The following is a 20,621-nucleotide window of genomic DNA, read 5'->3' as shown; positions in this document are numbered from 1 at the left end:
ACCCAAGCCCTTGGAGTAGCCCAGAAGATCATGAGTTAGATCCCAGACATTGGACGGTTGGAAATTGAATTTTTCTTTTGATTGTGACTGTGCCCTGATATTTTTCCCTCTTGAAGGATGTTTTTTTAGTGAAGTCCACAGTTAAGAGACTCTGAATATGTAAAGACTGTGGAACTTTTAAAGTTATTTAAGATCTTGGGGATGAATAAGAACTAAGGGTTGAGGCTTACTAGTGATGTGTTTGTATGTCAAGTTGACAAGGGGTCAATTGTACTGGCTAGTTTTGTGTCAACTTGACACAGCTGGAGTTATCACAGAGAAAGGAGCTTCAGTTGAGGAAATGCCTCCATGAGATCCAACTGTAAGGCATTTTCTCAATTAGAGATCAAGGGGGAAAGGCCCCTTGTGGGTGGAGCCATCTCTGGGCTGGTAATCTTGGTTCTATAAGAGAACAGGCTGAGCAAGCCACGGGAAGCAAGCCAGTAAAGAACATACCTCCATGGCTTCTGCATCAGCCCCTTCTTCCTGACCTGCTTGAGTTCCAAACCTGACTTCCTTGGTGATGAACAGCAGTATGGATGTGTAAACTGAATAAACCCTTTCCTCCCCAACTGCTTCTTGGTCATGATGTTTGTGCAGGAATAGAAACCCTGACTAAGACACCTTCCCCTCCCCTTTAAAGATATTTCATTGCCTGTATTCAGGAGGAAGAAGTTGTGGATACTAGTCATCCCATTCCCTTGGTTTGGGAGTCTGGAAGTGATTCTTCTAATGGTTGTCATTCTAGGGAATTTGAAAATGGTCTTAATTTAAATAGGGAGAAAGTAGCTGGAATTGGTTGTGTAACTGTAATTCTAACTGGTAAAAATATTTATAATTGTTACAAAGTTGTAGTTATAATTTCTTACAGTGGTACAGAATTTATTTTTGATACAGATTTAAGGTTTTTGTTGGTATGAATTTCTTATATTGATACAAAAAGTTAAAAATACTAAGCTTAGACCCAGTCTTTCTTTAACTGCTATTACAGACTATTTTTAGACGATTAAGCACTATGAGTTAAGGGTAAGATAGCAAACTCATGGCTCTGAGTTAATAATAAAAGGATGTTTTTGAGATATTTCAAATAGACATAGCAGAAAGCAATTAAAGAGCAATAGTTCAGATATACTTTACATAGATAGTTTTCAAATCCACAGTATGTGACATTTAATGTTATTTAATCATTTGATGTTGAGACATGTCTGCTCCTGACAGCACCCCTTCTTGGTACATAGAAGAAATTGAGCATCTTTGCCACCAGGCAAGGTTGCTTATCATGGCAAGTCAGCCACTGGGCAGAAATTGCCTATGTCTTCTGCAGACCAATACTGTCCATGAAAGGACACAAGATGCAGAATAGTCGACAGCTTAGTTCTGCCAAGAAAGAATATGTTAGTCCTTCATGATATTTCCTGTTTCACTTAAGGTCTGTCAGATATTCTGGGTCAGAAAGCTGAAGACAATTGCTCTAATGTTTTGAGGAATAGGGCACTGTCCAGGTAGGCAGCTGTTTCTACAGTTTGTTTTAGATTTGGAAGCTATGTTAGTCTTTCCTATATTTTTCAAGCAATATTTAAGTCGCTCTCAGATTTCTAGCATGTTTGAAGACTGACTGTAGTCTCACAGACAACCCAAGCTGTTCAGATTGAGAGGATGGTTTTCAGATGGTATAGAAGCTAAAATCAGGACATAACTCAGGTGTAAAATTGTAAGCCTTTTAAGTTAGGATAGATGATAGAGTAGTTTTTCTAAATTAACAAAATTGATGGACTAGGTATTAAGTATATCTTATACTTTATAAATTACATAATGATAATAATTGTGATCAATTTATATCTGAGAGAAAAAAAGCCTTTTAATTGAAAAGGGGGGGGGGCAATGTTGTGGATAGCCTTGGTGCTGTTGGTGTTTTGATGCTCTTGTAAGTAAAGCCAGTATAGCCAGCCAGAGCATGGCAAACATGGCTCTGGCAGGACTTGCCCTTCCCTTGTGTAGTGGCTATTCCTGGTTGTCAACTTGACTATATTTGGAATGAACTACAATCCAGAATTGGAAGGCTCACCAGGGAGCCTTATCTGGAGGCTTGGAGATAGAAGTTTCTGATCTGGATCTTGGTATGGAGATCTTGAGGCATAGTGGCTATGGATTCCAGAATATTAAATCTCTGAGTTCAAGGTCATCTGGGATTAAAGGTGTGGTGGAACACATTTTTAATCTGGGCTACACCTTCTACTGGAGACAATATAAGGACATTGGAAGAAGGGAGTCTTACTCTTGCTCCTTCTCCTGCTTGCTGTGTGAGACTGAGTAACTGCTAGATCCTTGGACTTCCATTCACAGCTACAACTGAACCATTGTTGGGAATTGGGCTGCAGACTTTAAGTCATCAATAAATTCCTTTACTATATAGAGACTATCCATAAATTCTGTGACTCTAGAGAACCCTGACTAATACACCTTGCTTCTACTCTGCCTCACTAGAAACCATTAGATTACGTTTCTAAAGCTAGCCACCAAGGTATATTCACTTATTTGGCCACTTCCTCCTCCTGAGGCTGAATACCAAAATTGAGGTATCAAAGTATTCATGTCCAGCAATCAAAAGCCCCCTTTGTCTCACCTAATTAACAGGCCTAGTTAAAATTAATCATTTCATCCTAACAAAGGAGTTTCCCTTTTACCTTTACAAACTGCCATTTTCCTATGATCAACATAGTCTCTATCCAGAGGCAGATCTTTGTCCTTCCAAGACAAATACCCATCTCCAACCCTTTCTTGCCATTTTTGTCCCTCCTCATTTGTTTCCATACCCTTCTCCTCCTTCTTCTCTTTCTTCTTTGTCCCTTATCCCTGCACTCTGTCCCTTTGGGGAAAATAGACTCCCCTTTGTTCTGAGAACATGGTCTTGGAATATCTTGAACCAATTTAATTATAGTCCATAGAGTAATCCATGAACAACCATAGTAAAGGCAATAGTGAGAACAAAATTGAACTCTAAAAATAATGAAAACTTCCAAGGAAAGAAGAAAAGGAAATGCAGACAAGCAAGACATGATGATAACAAACACCCCACCCATTGTGTGTTTCAAAGACAAGAACTGACAAACTGCACTGCAAACAAGAACTGAGTGTGACTGTTCCAGCTCCTTATGTTCTGTTCTTCTCTCATCCCCATCCTAGTTTCTTCTCCCTTCTCTCCTCACAGTCCCTCTGACATTCTCTATTTCCCAGATCCATTCCTCTACTTCCCTATTAAACAAGGGCAGACCTCTCAGGGATATCAACTGAATATGGCATAACAAGGTATAGTAAAACCACGTAAAGAATTTCATGTCAAGACTGTATGAGGCAAGTCAGTAAGAAAAACCTATCAACCTTAAGACCCAGCTCTAGCACTCTTGGACATATTACTAAATGATGTGCCATTCTATCACAAGGACACTTTATTGAACATGTTCATTGCAGTTTTATTCATATTAGCCAGGACCTGGAGACAACCTAGATGTCCCTCAACAGATGAATGGATTTAGGAAATCCCAATTCAGCTTTCATTTTGTATAGTTGCATCTTACTCAAACTTGGCTAAGAGTCCTATCCTACTGTATATTCCTGTTGTATATCTGACATAGAGGAAATGCTGTCCTTTAGGGAGGTAGCCCTTGAACGCCTGGAGCCAGTTCAGTGAAACTTTTACTGGGATGTGATGTTGCAGAATTACATCAACCTTTTTTTCTGATCAATGTGTTGATTCTTATAGGAAGTCTCCAGGAAGATATCTCCATCAGAATTCACCCCCATACCAGAAACTAGACCAGAGACAGAAATTAATAGAATACCAGGATTTCACCAAAAGGCTCCAAGTAGGACTCCAACCATCAATGTCTTCACTCTTAGTGGAAGAGTCCTGGTAGGAGTCCTCATCACTATTCAACTCCTTTATCAGATACTACAATGGATTAAATATTTACACCTACCTTCTCAGAACATGTTCTTTCGTTATCAGAAAACACTGTGGTCATTCTGGGAATCTGGCTCTGGTTTAGGAACCACTGTGTCTTGGACCATGACAGGACACACCTCTGATATACCAATCTATCCAACTGGAATGCCACTCGATACCAGTTCAGTTAAGAGTAATGAATTTGCTGTCAGTGAAAAGAAGGTTTATACCAAAAAGGTCTCTACCCTGAAGTAAGGCATGATTGGATTATATTTATTATTTTTTATTAGGTATTTTCCTCATTTACATTTCCAATGCTATCCCAAAAGTCCCCCATACCCTCCCCCTACTCTGCTACCCACCCACTCCCACTTCTTGGCCCTGGCGTTCCCCTGTACTGAAGCATCTAAAGTTTGCAAGACCAATGGGCCTCTCTTTCCAATGATGGCCGACTAGGCCATCTTCTGATACATATGGAGCTAGTCTTACCTACAGCTTTGGTAGAGCCACTTATTTTACAACATGAAACAAATTATTTGAATTAATGAACCTGAAAGTTTTGAAATTTCTGGCTAGCTTTTGTTGTGTAATGTGGGGTTTGGCTTTATAATCCAATCATCTGCATGATGCACAACAAAAGCAAGCCAGAATTTCAAATTTTTCAGGTTCATTAATTCAAATAACTTGTTTCATGTTGTAAAACAAGTGGCTCTACCAAAGCTATAGGTAAGACTATGTGAGAACATTTTCTCAGTCAATACACATTCAGAAGTCTGAAGATTCAAGATTCCTCCATTTACTTTGCATTTTGATATTCTATATTAATATTTAACAAGTCAAACCTCCTATAACCATAACCATTTGTCTACATGTGATCTACATATTCATGTAGGTATAATATCTATTTATAAAACACATTTGGGTGATATGAGATAAAAATGTCTGAGATCCAGTTCTGTGGGCTTGAAAAGTATAATCACAAGTCTTGCATATTTGTGTGTTATATACTATTTCTCTTTAATATAAATGAATAATCCTTAGAAATTAGTTTAATGGCAACATCCTTAATCATCAGGGAAATGCAAATTAAAACAACACTGAGATTCCACTTCACTCCAGTCAGAATGGCTAAGATCAAAAACTCAGGTGACAGCAGATGCTGGAGAGAATGTGGAGAAAGAGGAACACTCCTCCATTGTTGGTGGGATTGCAAGCTTGTACAACCACTCTGGAAATCAGTCTGGCGGTTCCTCAGAAAATTGGACATAGTACTACTGGAGGATCCAGCAATACCTCTCCTGGGCATATATCCAGAAGAGGTCCCAACCGGTAAGAACACATGCTCCACTATGTTCATAGCAGCCTTATTTATAATAGCCAGAAGCTGGAAAGAACCCAGATGCCCCTCAACAAAGGAATGGATACAGAAAATGTGGTACATTTACACAATGGAATACTACTCAGCTATTAAAAAAATGAATTTATGAAATTCCTAGGCAAATGGATGGACCTGGAGGGTATCATCCTGAGTGAAGTAACCCAATCACAAAGGAACTCGCACAATATGTACTCACTGATAAGTGGATATTAGCCCAGAAACTTAGGATACCCAAGATATAAGATACAACTTGCCAAACACATGAAATTCAAGAAGAATGAAGACCAAAGTGTGGACACTTTACCCTTTCTTAGAAATGGGAACAAAACACCCATAGAAGGAGTTAACAGAGACAAAATTTGGAGCTGTGACGAAAGGATGGACCATCTAGTGATTTCCATATGCAGGGATCCATCCCATAATCAGCTTCCAAATGCTGACACCATTGCATACACTAGCAAGATTTTGCTGAAAGGACCCAGATATAGCTCTCTCTTGTGAGACTATGCCGGGGCCTAGCAAACACAGAAGTGGATGATCACAGTCAGCTATTGGATGGGTCACACGGCCCCTAATGGAGGAGCTAGAGAAATTACCCAAGGAGCTAAAGGGAACTGCAACCCTATATGTGGAACAACAATATGAACTAACCAGTACCCGGGAGCTCTTGTCTTTAGCTGCATATGTATCAAAAGATGGCCTAGTCGGTCATCACTGCAAACAGAGGCCCATTGGACTTGCAAACTTTATATGCCCCAGTACAGGGGAACGCCAGGGCCAAAAAAGGGGGAGTGGGTGGGTAGGGGATTGGGGGGGGTGGGTATGGGGGACCTTTGGGATAGCATTGAAAATGTAAACGAGGAAAATACCTAATTAAAAAATAAAAATAAAAGAAATTAGTTTAATGGGACTTCCAGCCAGGTACCAAGCAGCACAGGCAGGCAGACCAAGACTGAGACAACCCCTAGTCCAGCACCAGTGTGCTTGGGCAGACAGACTCCTCCCAAGATGACCCCTAGCCTGGTGCTACAAGCCTGAAAAGACCATATCTGAAATGATGCCTGCCCATTGCCACATGGCAAGGGCAGGGCATAGAACTCCTGAAAAGAACCCAGACACCTAGAGGCCCCAGGCTCAACTAAGATGAACAAGTAATTGGTGAAAAGATGGAAAAGAGAAGCAGAGGAATCTGCACAATAAAGAGAGGCAGAGCTGGAGACTTGATAGTAGAACAACTTGATGTGAGTAGCCAGTGATGCCACCTAAGGAAATGGTGAGAGCCTGGTCCATGCTGCCACCATGGCTGACTCTGTGGTTCTGTAGCATTGGGTGTGTGTTACCAACAAAGAGCAGAGGAATGGCCCTGGTCTGGGCTGCTGCTTGGGGCCATGTTGAGGTCTGAAGGATGTGTTCCACCCCTTTCCATTTTTAGGCTCTGGCCCTACACCTAGTCCTGGTCCTGTTGGCATGGGAACAGGTGAGCCAGCCTGAAGGCATGACAATGGGAGAGTGCTCTCCCTCTTACTGGGTAAGCTAGCTGAAGCAGTGCTAGAGAGATTTCCCTAGTGGTGTGGGTGTGGGAAAATAGGCAGGCTGACCAGCTCAGCTAATGCCCAGGCCCAGATCCAGGATTTGAGTTGGCCTACCCCAACTTCTGCTCCATTGGTCAACTACTGAAGCATGTGAAGGGGCTACAGATCCAAAGCTCAGAATCGTCATGACACAGGGCAACTATATATATATTCACACATACACACAGAGCTGGCTGGCTGAAAATATATATATATTTATCTGTTCATCGACTGATAAATAATCAAGATGATTACATTTCTTGGCTGTCATGAGTGGTGTCATGGTAAACATTATCTAGGTGTTGTTCGCTGACTATGATTCTTTTGTGCATATAATATTCAAGAGTAGTATAGCTGGATCATATGGTAACTCCAGTTTTTGGTTTGGAAGTAACCTACATACTAATTTACATCCCCTCCATTACTATACAAGTGCTCCCTTTTTCTAAACAATTCCTAGTATGTTGTTCTTGTTTTTGTTTTCTTGAAGACAGTAATTCTGAGTATCATAAGATGTAATTTTGATTTTATGTGCATTTCCATGCTGGAAAAAGTTATTGACCATTCACACACACACACACACACACACACACACACACACACACACACACACACTCACATATCACATTTCTATCTCTTTAGAGAACAATATACTCCCTTCAATTTACCATTTTTTATTGGACATTACTTCTTATGATATAGAAAATATTTTATTGTTAATTTTATTTACTTACATTTCAAATGTTACCCACTTCCTGGTTTCCCCTCCACAAACAACCTATCACATCCCCTATTCCCCTTGCTTCTATGAAGGTGTTTCCCCCACCCACCCACTCCCACCTCCCCACCCTAACATTCCCCTACACTGAGGAATCAAGCATTTACAGGACCAAGGGCCTACCCTCACATTGGTGCCAGATAAGGCCATCCTCTGCTACATATGCAGCTGGAGCCATGAATCCCTCTTTGGATAGCAGTTTAGTCCCTGGGAGCTCTGGGGGTTCTGGTTGGTTGATAATGTTGTTCTTCCTATTGGGTTGCAAACACCTTCAGCTTCTTCAGTCCTTCACTTAACTCCTCCATTGTGTTCCCCATGCTCAGTAAGTACCATCTGTATTGGTCAGGCTCTGGCAGAGCCTTACAAGGGAGAGCTATATTAGGCTCCTGTCCGCAAGGACTTCTTGGCATCAGCAATAATGTCTTGGTTTAGTGGTTGCATATGGGATGGATTCCCAGATAGGGCAGTCCCTGGATGGCCTTTCCTTCAGACTCTGTCTATTCCACTCTTTGTTACTGTATTTCCATTAGACAAAAGCTATTCTGGGTTAAAATTATTGAGATGGGAGGAGTGGCCCCATCCTTCAATCAGGGGCTGTGCCTAATCTTTTGATATGGTCTCTAACAGTTCTCTCTCCCCTTTTTTCAGCTAATGTCATCCCTATTGGGTTCTGGGAGCCTCTTGCTTTCCTGGCAACTGGACTCTCTAGTGACTACCCCAAGTTCTGATCCCCCACTGCTACACACTTCTGTTCAATTTCCTGACACCTTGTACATCTCTCTCTTCTCCTCCCACACCTGATTTTGAATCCTTTTCCCTCCCCTTCTCTCTCCCTTTCTAGTCGCTCCCTCTCTCTACCTCCCATGATTATTTTGTTCCCCCATCTAAGTAGGACTACACTTTGGTCTTCTTCCTGAGCTTCATATGGTCTGTGAGTTGTATTGTGGATATCTCTGAGCTTTTTTCCTAATATATACTTATCAGTGAGTACATATCATGTGTGGGTTTTTTGTTACTGGGTTATATCACTCGGGATCACAATTTTTAGTGCCATCCATTTGCCTGTGAATTTTATGAAGTCATTGTTTTTAATGGCTGAATAGTACTCCATTGTGTAAATGCACCACATTTTTTGTGTCCATTCCTCTGTTGAGGGGCATTTGAGTTTTTCCAGCTTCTGGCTATTGTAAATAATGCTGTTATGAACATAGTGGAGCATGTGATCTTTTTATATGTTGGAGCATCTTTTTCATATGTGCCCAAGAGTGGTATAGCTGGATCTTCAGATACATCTATTGCCGATTTTCTAAGCAACCTCCAGATTAATTTTCAGGGTGGTTGTACCAGTTTGCAATTCCATCAGCAATGGAGTAGTGTTCCTTTCTCTACATTCTTACCAACAGGTGCTGTCACCTAAGTTTTTGATCTTAGTCATTCGATTGCTGTAAGGTGGAATCTCAGGGTCATTTTGATTTGCATTTCCCTGATCACTAAGGACTTTGAACATTTCTTTAACTGCTTCTCAGCCATTAAAGAGTTCTCTTTCTGAATTCAATGTTTAATTCTATATGGAACGCTTTTGATAGGGTTGTTTAGATTCTTGGTGGTTAGCTTCTTGAGTTCCTAATATAGTTTGGACATTAGCCCTCTATCAGATGTGGGGTTAGTGAAGTTTTTTTCCCAATCTGTAGGATGCCAATTTCTACTATTTACTATGTCCTTGGCTTTACAGAAGCTTTTCAATTTCATGAAGTATAACTTATCAATTCTTGCTCTTAGAGCCTGAGCCATTGGAGCCCTGTTTAGGAAATTTATCCCCATTCCAATGACTTCAAGGATCTTTCTTTTTTATTAGATTCAGTGTATCTGGTTCTATGTTGTGGTCCTTGATCCACTGGTACTTGAGCTTTGTACAAGATGACAAATATGTATATATTTTCATTTTTCTACATAAGGAACTTCCAGTTAGACCAGAACCATTTATTGAAAATGTGTTCTGTTTAACATTGTGTATATTTTACTTCTTTGTCCAAGATCAAATGTCCATAGTTGTATAGGTTTATTTCTGGGTCTTCAATTCTATTCCATTGATCAACCTGTCTGACTCTGTACCAATACCATGCAGTTTTTATCACTCTTGCTCTGTAGTATAGCTTGAGGTCAGGAATTGTGAGTCTCCCAGAAGGTCTTTTATTGTTAAGAATTGCTTATGTTATTCTGGGCTTTTTGTTTTTCCAGATGAATTTGAAAATTACCCTTTCCATGTCTTTGAAGAATTGTATTAGAATTTTGATGGGGATTGCATTGAATCTATAGATTTCTTTTGATAGGATGGTCATTTTATTATGTTAATTCTACCAATCCATGAGTGTGGGAGATCTATTGACTTCCTGAAGTCTTCTTCAATTTCTTTCTTGAGATAACTGAAGTTCTTGTCATAAGGATCATTCTCAGTTTCATTAGAATACCCCTAAGATATTTTATATTATTTGTGACTATTGTGAAGAGTTTTGTTTCCCTAATTTCTTTCTCAGACCATTTGTTATTTGTATAAATGAAGGGTTCTAATTTATTTGAATTAATTCTATATCCAGCCAGTTTTCTGAAGTTGCTTATCAACCGTAGAAGTTCTCTGGTAGAATTTGGGGTTGCTCATATATACTATTATATCATCAGCAAATAGTGATTCCTTGATTTCTCTTTTGTCAATTTCTTCACTTTGATCTTCTTTTATTGTCATATTACTCTAACTAGAACTTTGAGTGCTATATTGAATAGATATGGGGAGAGTGCGCATCCTTGTCATATCCCTGTTTTTAGTGGGATTGATTCATATATCTCTGCATTTAGTTTGATACTGGCTGTTGGCTTGCTGCATATTGCTTTAATTATGTCTAGGTGTGGGCCTTGAAGTTCTCATTTCCAAGACTTAACATTCAGTGGTGTTGAATTTTGTCAAATGCTTTTTCAGCATCTAACGAGATGATTATGAGTTTTTTCTCTGAATTTGTTAATATAGTGGATTGTATTAGTGCATTTTCAGATATTGCACCAACTTTGCATCCCTGTGGTGAAGCCTACTTTATCATGGTGAAGGATGGTTTTGATGTGCTCTTGATTTTCATTTGTGAAAATTATATTGAGTATTTTTGAATCAATGTTTATTTAAAAAGTTGGTCTGAAGTTCTCTTTTGTGTTGTGTCATTGTGTGGTCTAGGTATCAGAGTAATTGTCACTTCATAGAATGAATTAGGAAGTGTTCCTTCTGTTTCTATCTTATGGAATATTTTGATGAGTATAGTATTAGCTCTTCTTTGAAGGTCTGGTAGTTGGTAGTTTAGGATCTCTCCAATTTCTTTACCAGGGCACTTAGTGCTATGAATTCTCCTCTTAGCACTACTTTCATTGTGTCCCATAAGTTTGGATAAGTTGTGCCTTCATTTTCATTAAGTTCTAAAAAGTCTTTAATTTCTTTCTTTATTTAATCTCTAACCAAATTATCATTGAGTAGAAAGTTGCTCATTTCTTTGTTTTTATTGACATAAGCTGCAGTGATATGATAGCTTGCATGAGATAATTTCAACTTTCTTGTATGTGTTGAGGCTTGTTTTGTGACTGATTATATGGTAAATTTTGGAGAAGGTAACATGAGATGCTTAGAAGATGCTATATGCTTTTGTTTTAGGGTGAAATATTGTGACGGTATCTGTTAAATACACTTGGTTCATATTCTCTATAAATTTTACAGGGTCTCTCTTTATTTTCAACTTCCATGACATGTCCATTAGTAAGAGTGGAGTATTGAAGTTTCTCACCATTATTATATGGGGTTCAATGAGCATTTGGGCTTCAGTAAAGTTTCTTGCATGAGTGTGGGTACCCTTTCATATGAGGCATAGATGTTCAGAATTGTGTCTTTCTCTTGTTGTATTTTCCTTTCCTAAATATGAAGTGTCCTTCCTCATTTTGCTTGATAGCACTTAGTTGAAAGCCTATTTTATTGGATATTAGGAGAGCAACTCAAATTTGTTTCTTGTGACCATTTGCTTGGAAGACTTTTTTCTAGCCTTGGTGATAACTTTGGACTAGAATTAGAATTATTTTTCAATTTGAATAGAGTAATTGATAGAGAAATTGTCAGAACTCATGAAAATTTCATAAAGAAAAAGTACCTAATGAAGGTTATTTAGTTGTTTGGTATCTTAGGTGTTCATTAAAGGAAATTCAACACTTTAAAATAAGGTAATTGGGAGTGTCATGCAGAACAATAGAGTTGTCAGAAGTGTAAAAGGGCTTAAAGTTTAAGTTACTCACATTGCCTATGTACATTTCAGATGAGTCTGCAGCTGACAAGAGTTAAAAAGCTATCAATCATATGACATGTGGCAAAAGGAAGTACAGTGGTAGGATGTGAAGCCAGCCTTTTCTCACAAATGTGCATACCTAAAAAGACTAATCTGGTTATGAAATCTGAAGTCGATCTACTTGAAATACCACTGAAATGATGAGGCAACAGTGGAAAGAGGAGAGGTATAAATACCAGATCTCAGGATCAGCCACACACAGGCACCTATCCTTCCTGCCCACTTCTGCCTTCAGAAACACAAGTAAGTGCTTCCAGCTACTATTGATGAACAGTATGAACTATGTTTGAGGATAACAGTGCTGTGTTTTACATCATGTGTATGTGATATATTACCTAATTCAATTGTTCTTGGTCTGCCAAAGAAAAGTTAAATGCCTCCTTCTGGCAACTACAGAATCTAAAAGGAAAGGTTGAGAGGTGATTTTTAACAACTAGCTTCCAGCAAGCTACAGAAATCTTTATCTTAGAAGGCATTTGAAACATTTCAACCCAAAACTAACACAGCTGGTGAGAAGTAAAGATAAAATAATTCTTTATTAGCTGTTTGCAAATCCTTAAAGACACTGAATTCACTCCTTCAAGTTAGAAGTACATTGCAGAAGGCTTAAAAAATAATAAGTTTATTCTCAGAATCTGATAATACGGGTATGTCATTTCATTTATGAACTAATAATTACAGAGAGATGCTTAATTTAGTGAAGACATTCTAACCTTTGTGCTGACTTTATGCTGTCCTAGGACTTCAAGTTCCCACTAAGCCACCATGCATTTGTTTGCTGAAGCCACTACTAAATTCACACTTGAGCTGTACAGGCAGCTCAGAGAATCAGATAACAACATTTTCTATTCCCCGATCAGCATGATGACAGCATTAGCAATGCTCCAGCTTGGAGCCAAAGGAAACACTGAAAAACAAATTGAGAAGGTAGGTCTAAGCTTTGTTTTGTTGACCAGCTTGAATTTCTCTCCCTAGCACTCTGTCAGTGTATAAGCAAATGAGCATAAAGCTTGATGCCTGAGAAGAAGAACAAGGTGCTGAGTAGGCATTGCCATGACTGTGACCATGAAACTAAGGGAGGGACACGCCCTTCCCAAACACAGTCCAGTTGATTCCTGATATCCCTTGGGTGCTAGGCTAGAATAATTGCCTTCAAGTGTTCAACAACAAGAAATTATCTTAAATGGTAGAGACTATTGATGCAAGAAATAGATTGTCTCAGATCTGAATGATGAGAATTGAAGTGTTCCCTAAGCACTGAGAGGATGGGCATCTATTTGTGTGACTGGTGATAGATTGGGTTTATAGTGTTTCTTACAAACACTTGTACAAATGTTGGGAGTATATATTTTCCCAAAATTTTTTAAGTTTTTTGCCTTTACTTTTCAGGGGTTTGTTCTGTTTTTATTTCCTTGGAATTAGACAGAACTTTAAGTGAACTTTTCTTGCTGCACTTAATGTCTCTCCCAGGTTCTTCAATTCAATGAAACCACCAAGAAGACAACAGAAAAATCTGCACACTGCCATGTAAGTGCAGGGTACCTCATCCCTAGAAGAGCTGTAGATTGTTGACAGCACTATACTTTAAAGAGGCCATTTTACATTTAAAGGAATCAGTCTAGAGGGGAATTCCAAACAAAAGAGATTTGGATGTGGGTTAGTGTGATGCTTCTTTCTCATTGTCATTATGTTCAATAATTACGGAAGAAGGTCAGTATTGGATGGAGAGGAGGATAGTCAAGATTCAGATCTAGTTGTGCCCCTCACAGGTAGGAACCATGACCAAAGCTCTGCCCTGATGAAATGGGAGGGATTCTATTAAAGTGGAAGTAAAAAGGAATATGATCCATCATATACAAACACAAAAATGCCTGGCTTGTACAAGTAAAAATCCACAATAACTGTTAGACAAAATTGCAAGATATCAGTATTTGTCATTATCACAATAATGTGATTAAAACAATTGTGTCTTAATTGAACAATTGGATTAAGGGAAATAAGCACATATTCACATATTAAGAGAAATAAGCACATCTTAGAGCTCCTGTCTCTAGCTGCATATGTATCAGAAGATGACCTAGTCGGCCATCATTGGAAAGAGAGGCCCATTGGTCGTGCAAACTTTTTATGCCTCAGTACAGGGAACGCCAGGGCCAAGAAGTGGGAGTGGGTGAGTAGGGGAGTGGGGGGAGGGTATGGGGGACTTTTGAGATAGCATTGGAAATGTAAATGAGGAAAATACCTAATAAAAAGTAAAAAAAAAAAAAGAAAGAAAATTACTTTTAGCACAACTATACATGTTTAGAACCTTAATCATGCTACCTTCTTAGCAGAAAAAAAGAAGTATCCTGATTCAGAGATACTAGATTCACAATTTGGCTCTGTAGCATCTCTTTAAAGAGAGCACTAAACTTTCTGAACCTTTTTGTTTTTATCTACACTATACTCAGATTTATTTTAATTACATGTACTCTAGTCCTCAGATGAATTGTGGGCATATGCTATCTTATAGGCAGAGAATATCCACCATGAGAGAAGAAATATTAATCACAGTCAACTTCTTTCATTCAATATAATTAAAGACTATATATGTATGCATACTATATATGTATAAATATACTATATATATGTATACATATATATATATATATATATATATATATATATATATATAGAGAGAGAGAGAGAGAGGGAGGGAGGGAGGGAGAGAGAGAGAGAGTACAAATATGTATATGTATATATCAGGGCTGAATATAATAGTATATTTGAAATAGGCAAACAGCATAACCATATATTTGTGATTGCTAGAAATGATATGCAATTTATAGTCTTAAAGAACTTAAGACAAATCAACCAAAAAGCACTGCATATTTAGTTCAAAGATGCAAACCTAGATAATGTGAAAGAAAGAAAAGAGTCATTTCTGAAAAATATGAATGTAAACTCCAGATATTTAAGATAAAATATAACAGATATAAGAAAATAGTCAAAATTGTCTTTGATATTACATGTGTTTGGATATTTAATTTGTGGGTTGAGTATTTGCATTAACAGACTAATTCAATGAACTTTTTTTGACATTGAAGGATGAAGAAAATGTTCATGAACAATTTCAAAAGCTTATGACTCAGTTAAACAAATCCAATGATGCTTATGATCTAAAGGCTGCCAACAGTATCTATGGAGCAAAGGGTTTCCCATTTGTCCAGGTAAGTTTTTCCTGGCTCTGCATCCCTTTAATCTCCATCCTAGGTCCTACATATATAAATAACCATACATAAACATAAGACCAGGCAGATTCAGATAGGCAACACTTGCTCAAGGACCACCTACTTCATAATATCAATTCGAATTCACTGGATTGTTCAGGAGCCTAGTGACTTGTATGTGAAGCATGGGCTCAGGAACTCTTTCATGAGAGAATGTAGGTCACCAGAACTTCACATGAGTCTTTAGTAATGAACCAGCACTGACTGGATCACAGAGATTATGGCATGAGATTTACAGCAAGTGGGATGTTTCTGGGTTGGGCAGGCTAGGGAAAATCCTGGAGAGAACTGGGGAGGTAGCAGATAATATAGCATTTCCTCCATTGAATACGTGATCAAAGGAGAATTCCAATGGCTGAACTTGGTGATAGGAAAGCTTGTCAGCTAATCAGCTCTTTCAGGACATTTTGCTATGAAATTTGCAAGTCAGGCTTTCTTTTCTACCTGTCATCTGCCAGGTGCTATATTACTGTAAGGTTGCCTTCATTTCACTGTGTTTTCATATTGCCTACCTATTACCTGAGTGAAAAATCTTTGTGTACATAGCCTAATACTTACCATGAGGATCCACACTCAGATTATAGTATCATCACAACTAATGAAATTTGACCGATGTCTAACTTGTTCTTAATTCCTTTTGGTTCCTTCACATCTTCAAGACATTTTTGGAAGACATTAAGGAATATTATCAAGCTAACGTGGAATCACTGGATTTCGAACATGCAGCAGAAGAGAGTGAAAAGAAGATTAATTCCTGGGTAGAAAGCCAAACAAATGGTACTGTGTAAAAGGGTCATAGAGAAAGCACCAGAGATGATGGGATGTTCTCCATAAATACAATGTGAGCCAAGAGGAAGGATGAAGAATTTAGCAGAAAGTCAATCAGTTTAAATATAAAAGGAGATTTGTTTACACATAGATTAGTTACTAGACTCTTTGAGAATCAGGAGCCTCCACTGTAACATATGTTCATATCATAGCAATTTCTCTAAGTTGCAGGCAATTCTGGAAAACTAAGAGATAATATTAGAAAAAGTCCCCTTCTCTTTTGTCAGTCAGAAGAGCAAGGAACTTTTTGTCACTACAGCTGGATCTCAGACCATTTCTTAACCCTGACATTTGGAAAGAATTTATTACATTGTCTTTGCCAACCTGCACAGAGATCTCTTCAGATACCTATCCCATATATCACCTATGTTCATTGGCTAAACCTGCAGCAATCCAATATAAAAGCTAACAGGAGGACACAGCAGAAGTGGTTTCTGGTATTACCAGAAATTTGCTTCAGACTATAGAGTCCATGTCATTTGGGTAAAGCAACAAATCAAGCCTTGGATTGAACACTAGAAGAGGAAGGAAAAGAGTTAAGTTGACAGCATAGATCCAAACCCTGTACCAGTACTCACTGTGAGTTGGTTATAATCACCCAGACAGAATGCCTGACAGCCTTTCCTATGACAAGAAATGATTTGTCCATCCAAGGTAGCTCACAAGGCACTTCAAGGAAAGTTATATCCTATGAATAATTCAATGCATCATTCATGTAACGATTTGGGTAAATAGTGATAAGTGATCAGTGGTGACTCTTGTAAAGCATCCTCCAGGAAAGCTCCTTGTACTGATGATAGACACTTTCTTCTTTACCTTGCAGGAAAAATCAAGGACTTATTTCCTAATGGGAGCCTGAACAGGAGCACTATAATGGTTCTGGTGAATGCAGTGTATTTCAAAGGACAATGGAACCACAAATTTGATGAAAAGCATACCACAGAAGAAAAGTTTTGGCTGAACAAGGTATTGTTGGCAGTTTATTTACATAATGACATACAATGATGTGTGGATGGTTTAATTTAAATATAAGTGATATCACAAAAGCCAAAAAAAAATATGTGTTTTGTTTTTGTAACTTTACTTAACTAGGAATAACAAAAAAGTAACTCTGTGTAGACCTCAAAACACCTCAGCGTTATGTCTTCAAAGAATGCTGATTTGTTTGGTGTCTCAACAATGCTATCTGAGCTGTCCTATGTCTCCCAGGATATGCTTTTGACATCCTGATTTGTTGCAGAACACAAGTAAACCTGTCCAGATGATGAAACAAAACATCGAATTTAACTTCATGTTTCTGGAGGATGTGCAGGCCAAGATTGTGGAAATACCATACAAAGGCAAAGAGCTAAGTATGATTGTCCTGTTGCCAGTGGAAATCAATGGTCTGAAGCAGGTAAGGCTTGTGTCTCCTTTTCTTCCCTCTATTACCTGATTTCTTCCTAATGTATCAAATTCATGTAAGACACTAAGGAAAATAATAAAACATGATAATAATGAAAAGTTTAAAGGGAGATATTGTGTCTCACCCTGTATTATAATTATTTTACACACAGCCTGAATCACACTGCAGACTTGTCTAATCAGGAATTAAGCAAAGTTATGAATACTAAATATCATCATGATGCCACTCATATAGAAGAAGTCAAAGTTGGTTGAAAGAAATATATAGCACTCTAGAAAGTGTTTGTAAATATTTTAGTGAAAAGAAAAACATAGAACATTTTATGACAATGATAAATGTAATACTATGTCCAGGAAATATAAGGAAACATCTATTAAAAATAACATAGGTGGCTAGGAGCATAAACAATAATGTATACAGTTTATTTGTATAAAACAATAATTCTGATTCTTGTATATTGGAAATAAAATCTAAGTTTAATTATCTAAATAAATATATCTAAACCAAAAACCCAGTACTGATGTATTGCTAGAGTTTTCACTTTAATTCATTGTTCATATAAGTTAGAGTCTTTCAGTTAATCATGGCAATCTCTTTTCTTCCACTTTTAAAGCTTGAAGAACAACTCACTGCTGACAAGTTACTGGAGTGGACAAGAGCAGAAAACATGCATATGACCGAGTTGTATTTATCTTTGCCTCGGTTCAAAGTGGATGAGAAGTATGACCTCCCAATTCCATTGGAACACATGGGAATGGTCGATGCCTTTGATCCACAGAAGGCTGACTTCTCTGGTATGAGCAGCACTCAAGGTCTTGTGGTGTCTAAAGTTTTACACAAGTCCTTTGTGGAGGTGAATGAAGAGGGAACAGAAGCTGCTGCTGCAACAGGTGTGGAAGTCAGTTTAACATCAGCACAGATAGCAGAAGATTTCTGTTGTGATCATCCATTCCTATTCTTCATCATTCACAGAAAAACCAACAGCATCCTCTTCTTTGGCAGAATCTCCTCCCCTTAGATGTGGTGTCTCTTCCATGTGTCCAGAAAAGTTAACAAGGTTGCTGCAGCTAATTGAGGCCTGGAAACATGTTTCTCTTCCTGCATTCTTTTTCTCATATCCAAGTCCCTGCTAAGAATGCACTACTTGGGCCAGGATAGCTCTATTATCTCTATTTTTCCTCATTTCCTTATTTTTTTCTATATATCCATACATTCTCTGGGGGAAAATGTTCAACAAAAGGATGAAGGGATATTTTATTATAGTTTCTTCTAATCTAGCATATATCTGTGCCCTGTGTGAAGTGAGCTAGAGAAAATCAGACCTTCCTTTTAAACGGATTAATATAAGCATCTACATTGCTTTACAAGATATCTAGATACTTCATAAGTTATAAATGTTGTGATTTTACAAAATACATTTTCAATAAAATAATGATCCTTTCAATTTATCATTACTTTATCATCCTTTCTACTGTAAGATGTCAATCATTCAGGGACGGAATTTTAAAAGCAAATTTGCCTGTGCTAATTCTGGGATTGTGTGCAAGTACATTTCTACCTATGCTTTTTTATTTTTTAAGAGAAAGAAAATTTTGTGGAATTATGTCTTATGTGCTGTAGCACCAGGGATACAACTCAAGGCCTCTTGCATATCAGATAAGTTTTCTACCACTAAGCCAAGCCTCTGGCCCAAAAAACAAAATTTAAATGTTACAAAGTGAAAGAGCAAATTGATCAAAGATGAACAGATTGGAAACATATTAATAGTAATATCATTTATTTTGTCAACAACACCGGTGAGATATCCCTAGAGATCCATGTTGTCCAGTGTAGTAATCATTTGAAAGCTGCTGTCACATGTAAATTAAATGAAGACATATTAAGCTAATTAGTCCACTTTCTCTACCACTAGTTGATGTGGCTAGTATATGGTATCTTGCACTATGGAATTTTCAACACTTTTATTATTCTGATTCCATCACCATAGAACACATAGCAGTTCAGCTTAAAAATCTAGATAACACCATGACAAAAATTAACATCAGTACATTAAGAGGTCTCTTATTAACTAAAGATATAATGGGTTGACTCTTTAGCAGTTAAATTAGAGCTATCCAAAATTCAAATCCAATCTTGGTTTTGAATGCAAATCACTGGAAAGTTTGAACCCAAAATACTATAAGAGAAAAAAAATGGTTTCCAATCTTTTTGTTTATTATTCACCCTTTATTTTTTTAATTGGATATTTTATTTATTTATATTTCAAGTGTAATCCCCTTTCCTGGATTCTTCTCTAGGAAGCCCTATCTCATCCCCCCTTACCCTGCTTCTATGAGAGTACTCCCCAACTCACCTACCCACTCCTGCCTCACCACCCTAGCATGGCTTTACACTGGAGCATCAAAGCCTTATTTATAATAGTCAGAAGCTGGAAAGAACCCGGATGTCCCTCAACAGGGGAATGGATACAGAAAATGGGGTACATTTACACAATGGAGTACTACTCAGCTATTAAAAAGAATGAATTTATGAAATTCTTGGGCAAATGGATGTATCTGGAGGGTATCATCCTGAGTAAAGTAACCCAATCACAAAATAACTCACATGATATGTACTCACTGATAAGTGGATATTAGCCCAGAAACTTAGAATGCCCAAGATAAAAGATAAAATTTGCAAAACACATGAAACTCAAGAAGAACGAAGACCAAAGTATGGACACTTTGCCCTTTCTTAGAATTGGGAACAAAACACTCATGGAAGGAGTTACAGAGACAAAGTTTGGAGCTGAGATGAAAGGATGGACCATCTAGAGACTGCCATACCCAGGGATCCATCCCATAATCAGCCTCCAAACTCTGACACCATTGCATACACTAGCAAGATTTTGCTGAAAGGATTCTGATATAGCTGTCTCTTGTAAGTTTATGCCAGGGCCTAGCAAACACAGAAGTGGATGCTCACAGTCAGCTATTGGATGTATCACAGGGCTCACAATGGAGGAGCTAGAGAAAGTACTGAAGAAGCTAAAGGGGCCTGCAACCCT

The 20,621-nt window shown here is 38.1% G+C and overlaps 1 protein-coding gene across 1 annotated transcript; it reads left to right on the top strand.

The window, feature by feature from the left end:
* The first annotated feature begins 12,305 nt into the window (after positions 1 to 12,305).
* Positions 12,306 to 19,022, top strand: Serpinb3a (serine (or cysteine) peptidase inhibitor, clade B (ovalbumin), member 3A). Its single transcript, NM_009126.3, has 8 exons — positions 12,306 to 12,316; positions 12,814 to 13,000; positions 13,544 to 13,600; positions 15,160 to 15,282; positions 16,002 to 16,119; positions 16,994 to 17,136; positions 17,411 to 17,566; positions 18,189 to 19,022. Exons 2-8 carry the CDS (start codon positions 12,839 to 12,841, stop codon positions 18,591 to 18,593), a joined length of 1,164 nt encoding a protein of 387 aa, NP_033152.3. The 5' UTR covers positions 12,306 to 12,316; positions 12,814 to 12,838; the 3' UTR covers positions 18,594 to 19,022.
* The last annotated feature ends 1,599 nt before the right edge of the window (positions 19,023 to 20,621 follow it).

This window comes from Mus musculus, chromosome 1 (genome assembly GCF_000001635.26).
Source record: "Mus musculus strain C57BL/6J chromosome 1, GRCm38.p6 C57BL/6J".
Lineage (NCBI taxonomy): Eukaryota > Metazoa > Chordata > Mammalia > Rodentia > Muridae > Mus > Mus musculus.
The sequence above is the reverse complement of the archived record's forward strand: the minus strand, read 5'-3'. Positions and strand labels throughout refer to the sequence as shown.

Coding starts and splice junctions, on each gene's coding strand:
- Serpinb3a (NM_009126.3), top strand. CDS start 12,839: ATGCATTTGTTTGCTGAAGCCACTACTAAATTCACACTTGAGCTGTAC. Junction 16,120..16,993: donor GGTAGAAAGCCAAACAAATG/GTACTGTGTAAA, acceptor TTTACCTTGCAG/GAAAAATCAAGGACTTATTT. Junction 17,137..17,410: donor AAAAGTTTTGGCTGAACAAG/GTATTGTTGGCA, acceptor GATTTGTTGCAG/AACACAAGTAAACCTGTCCA.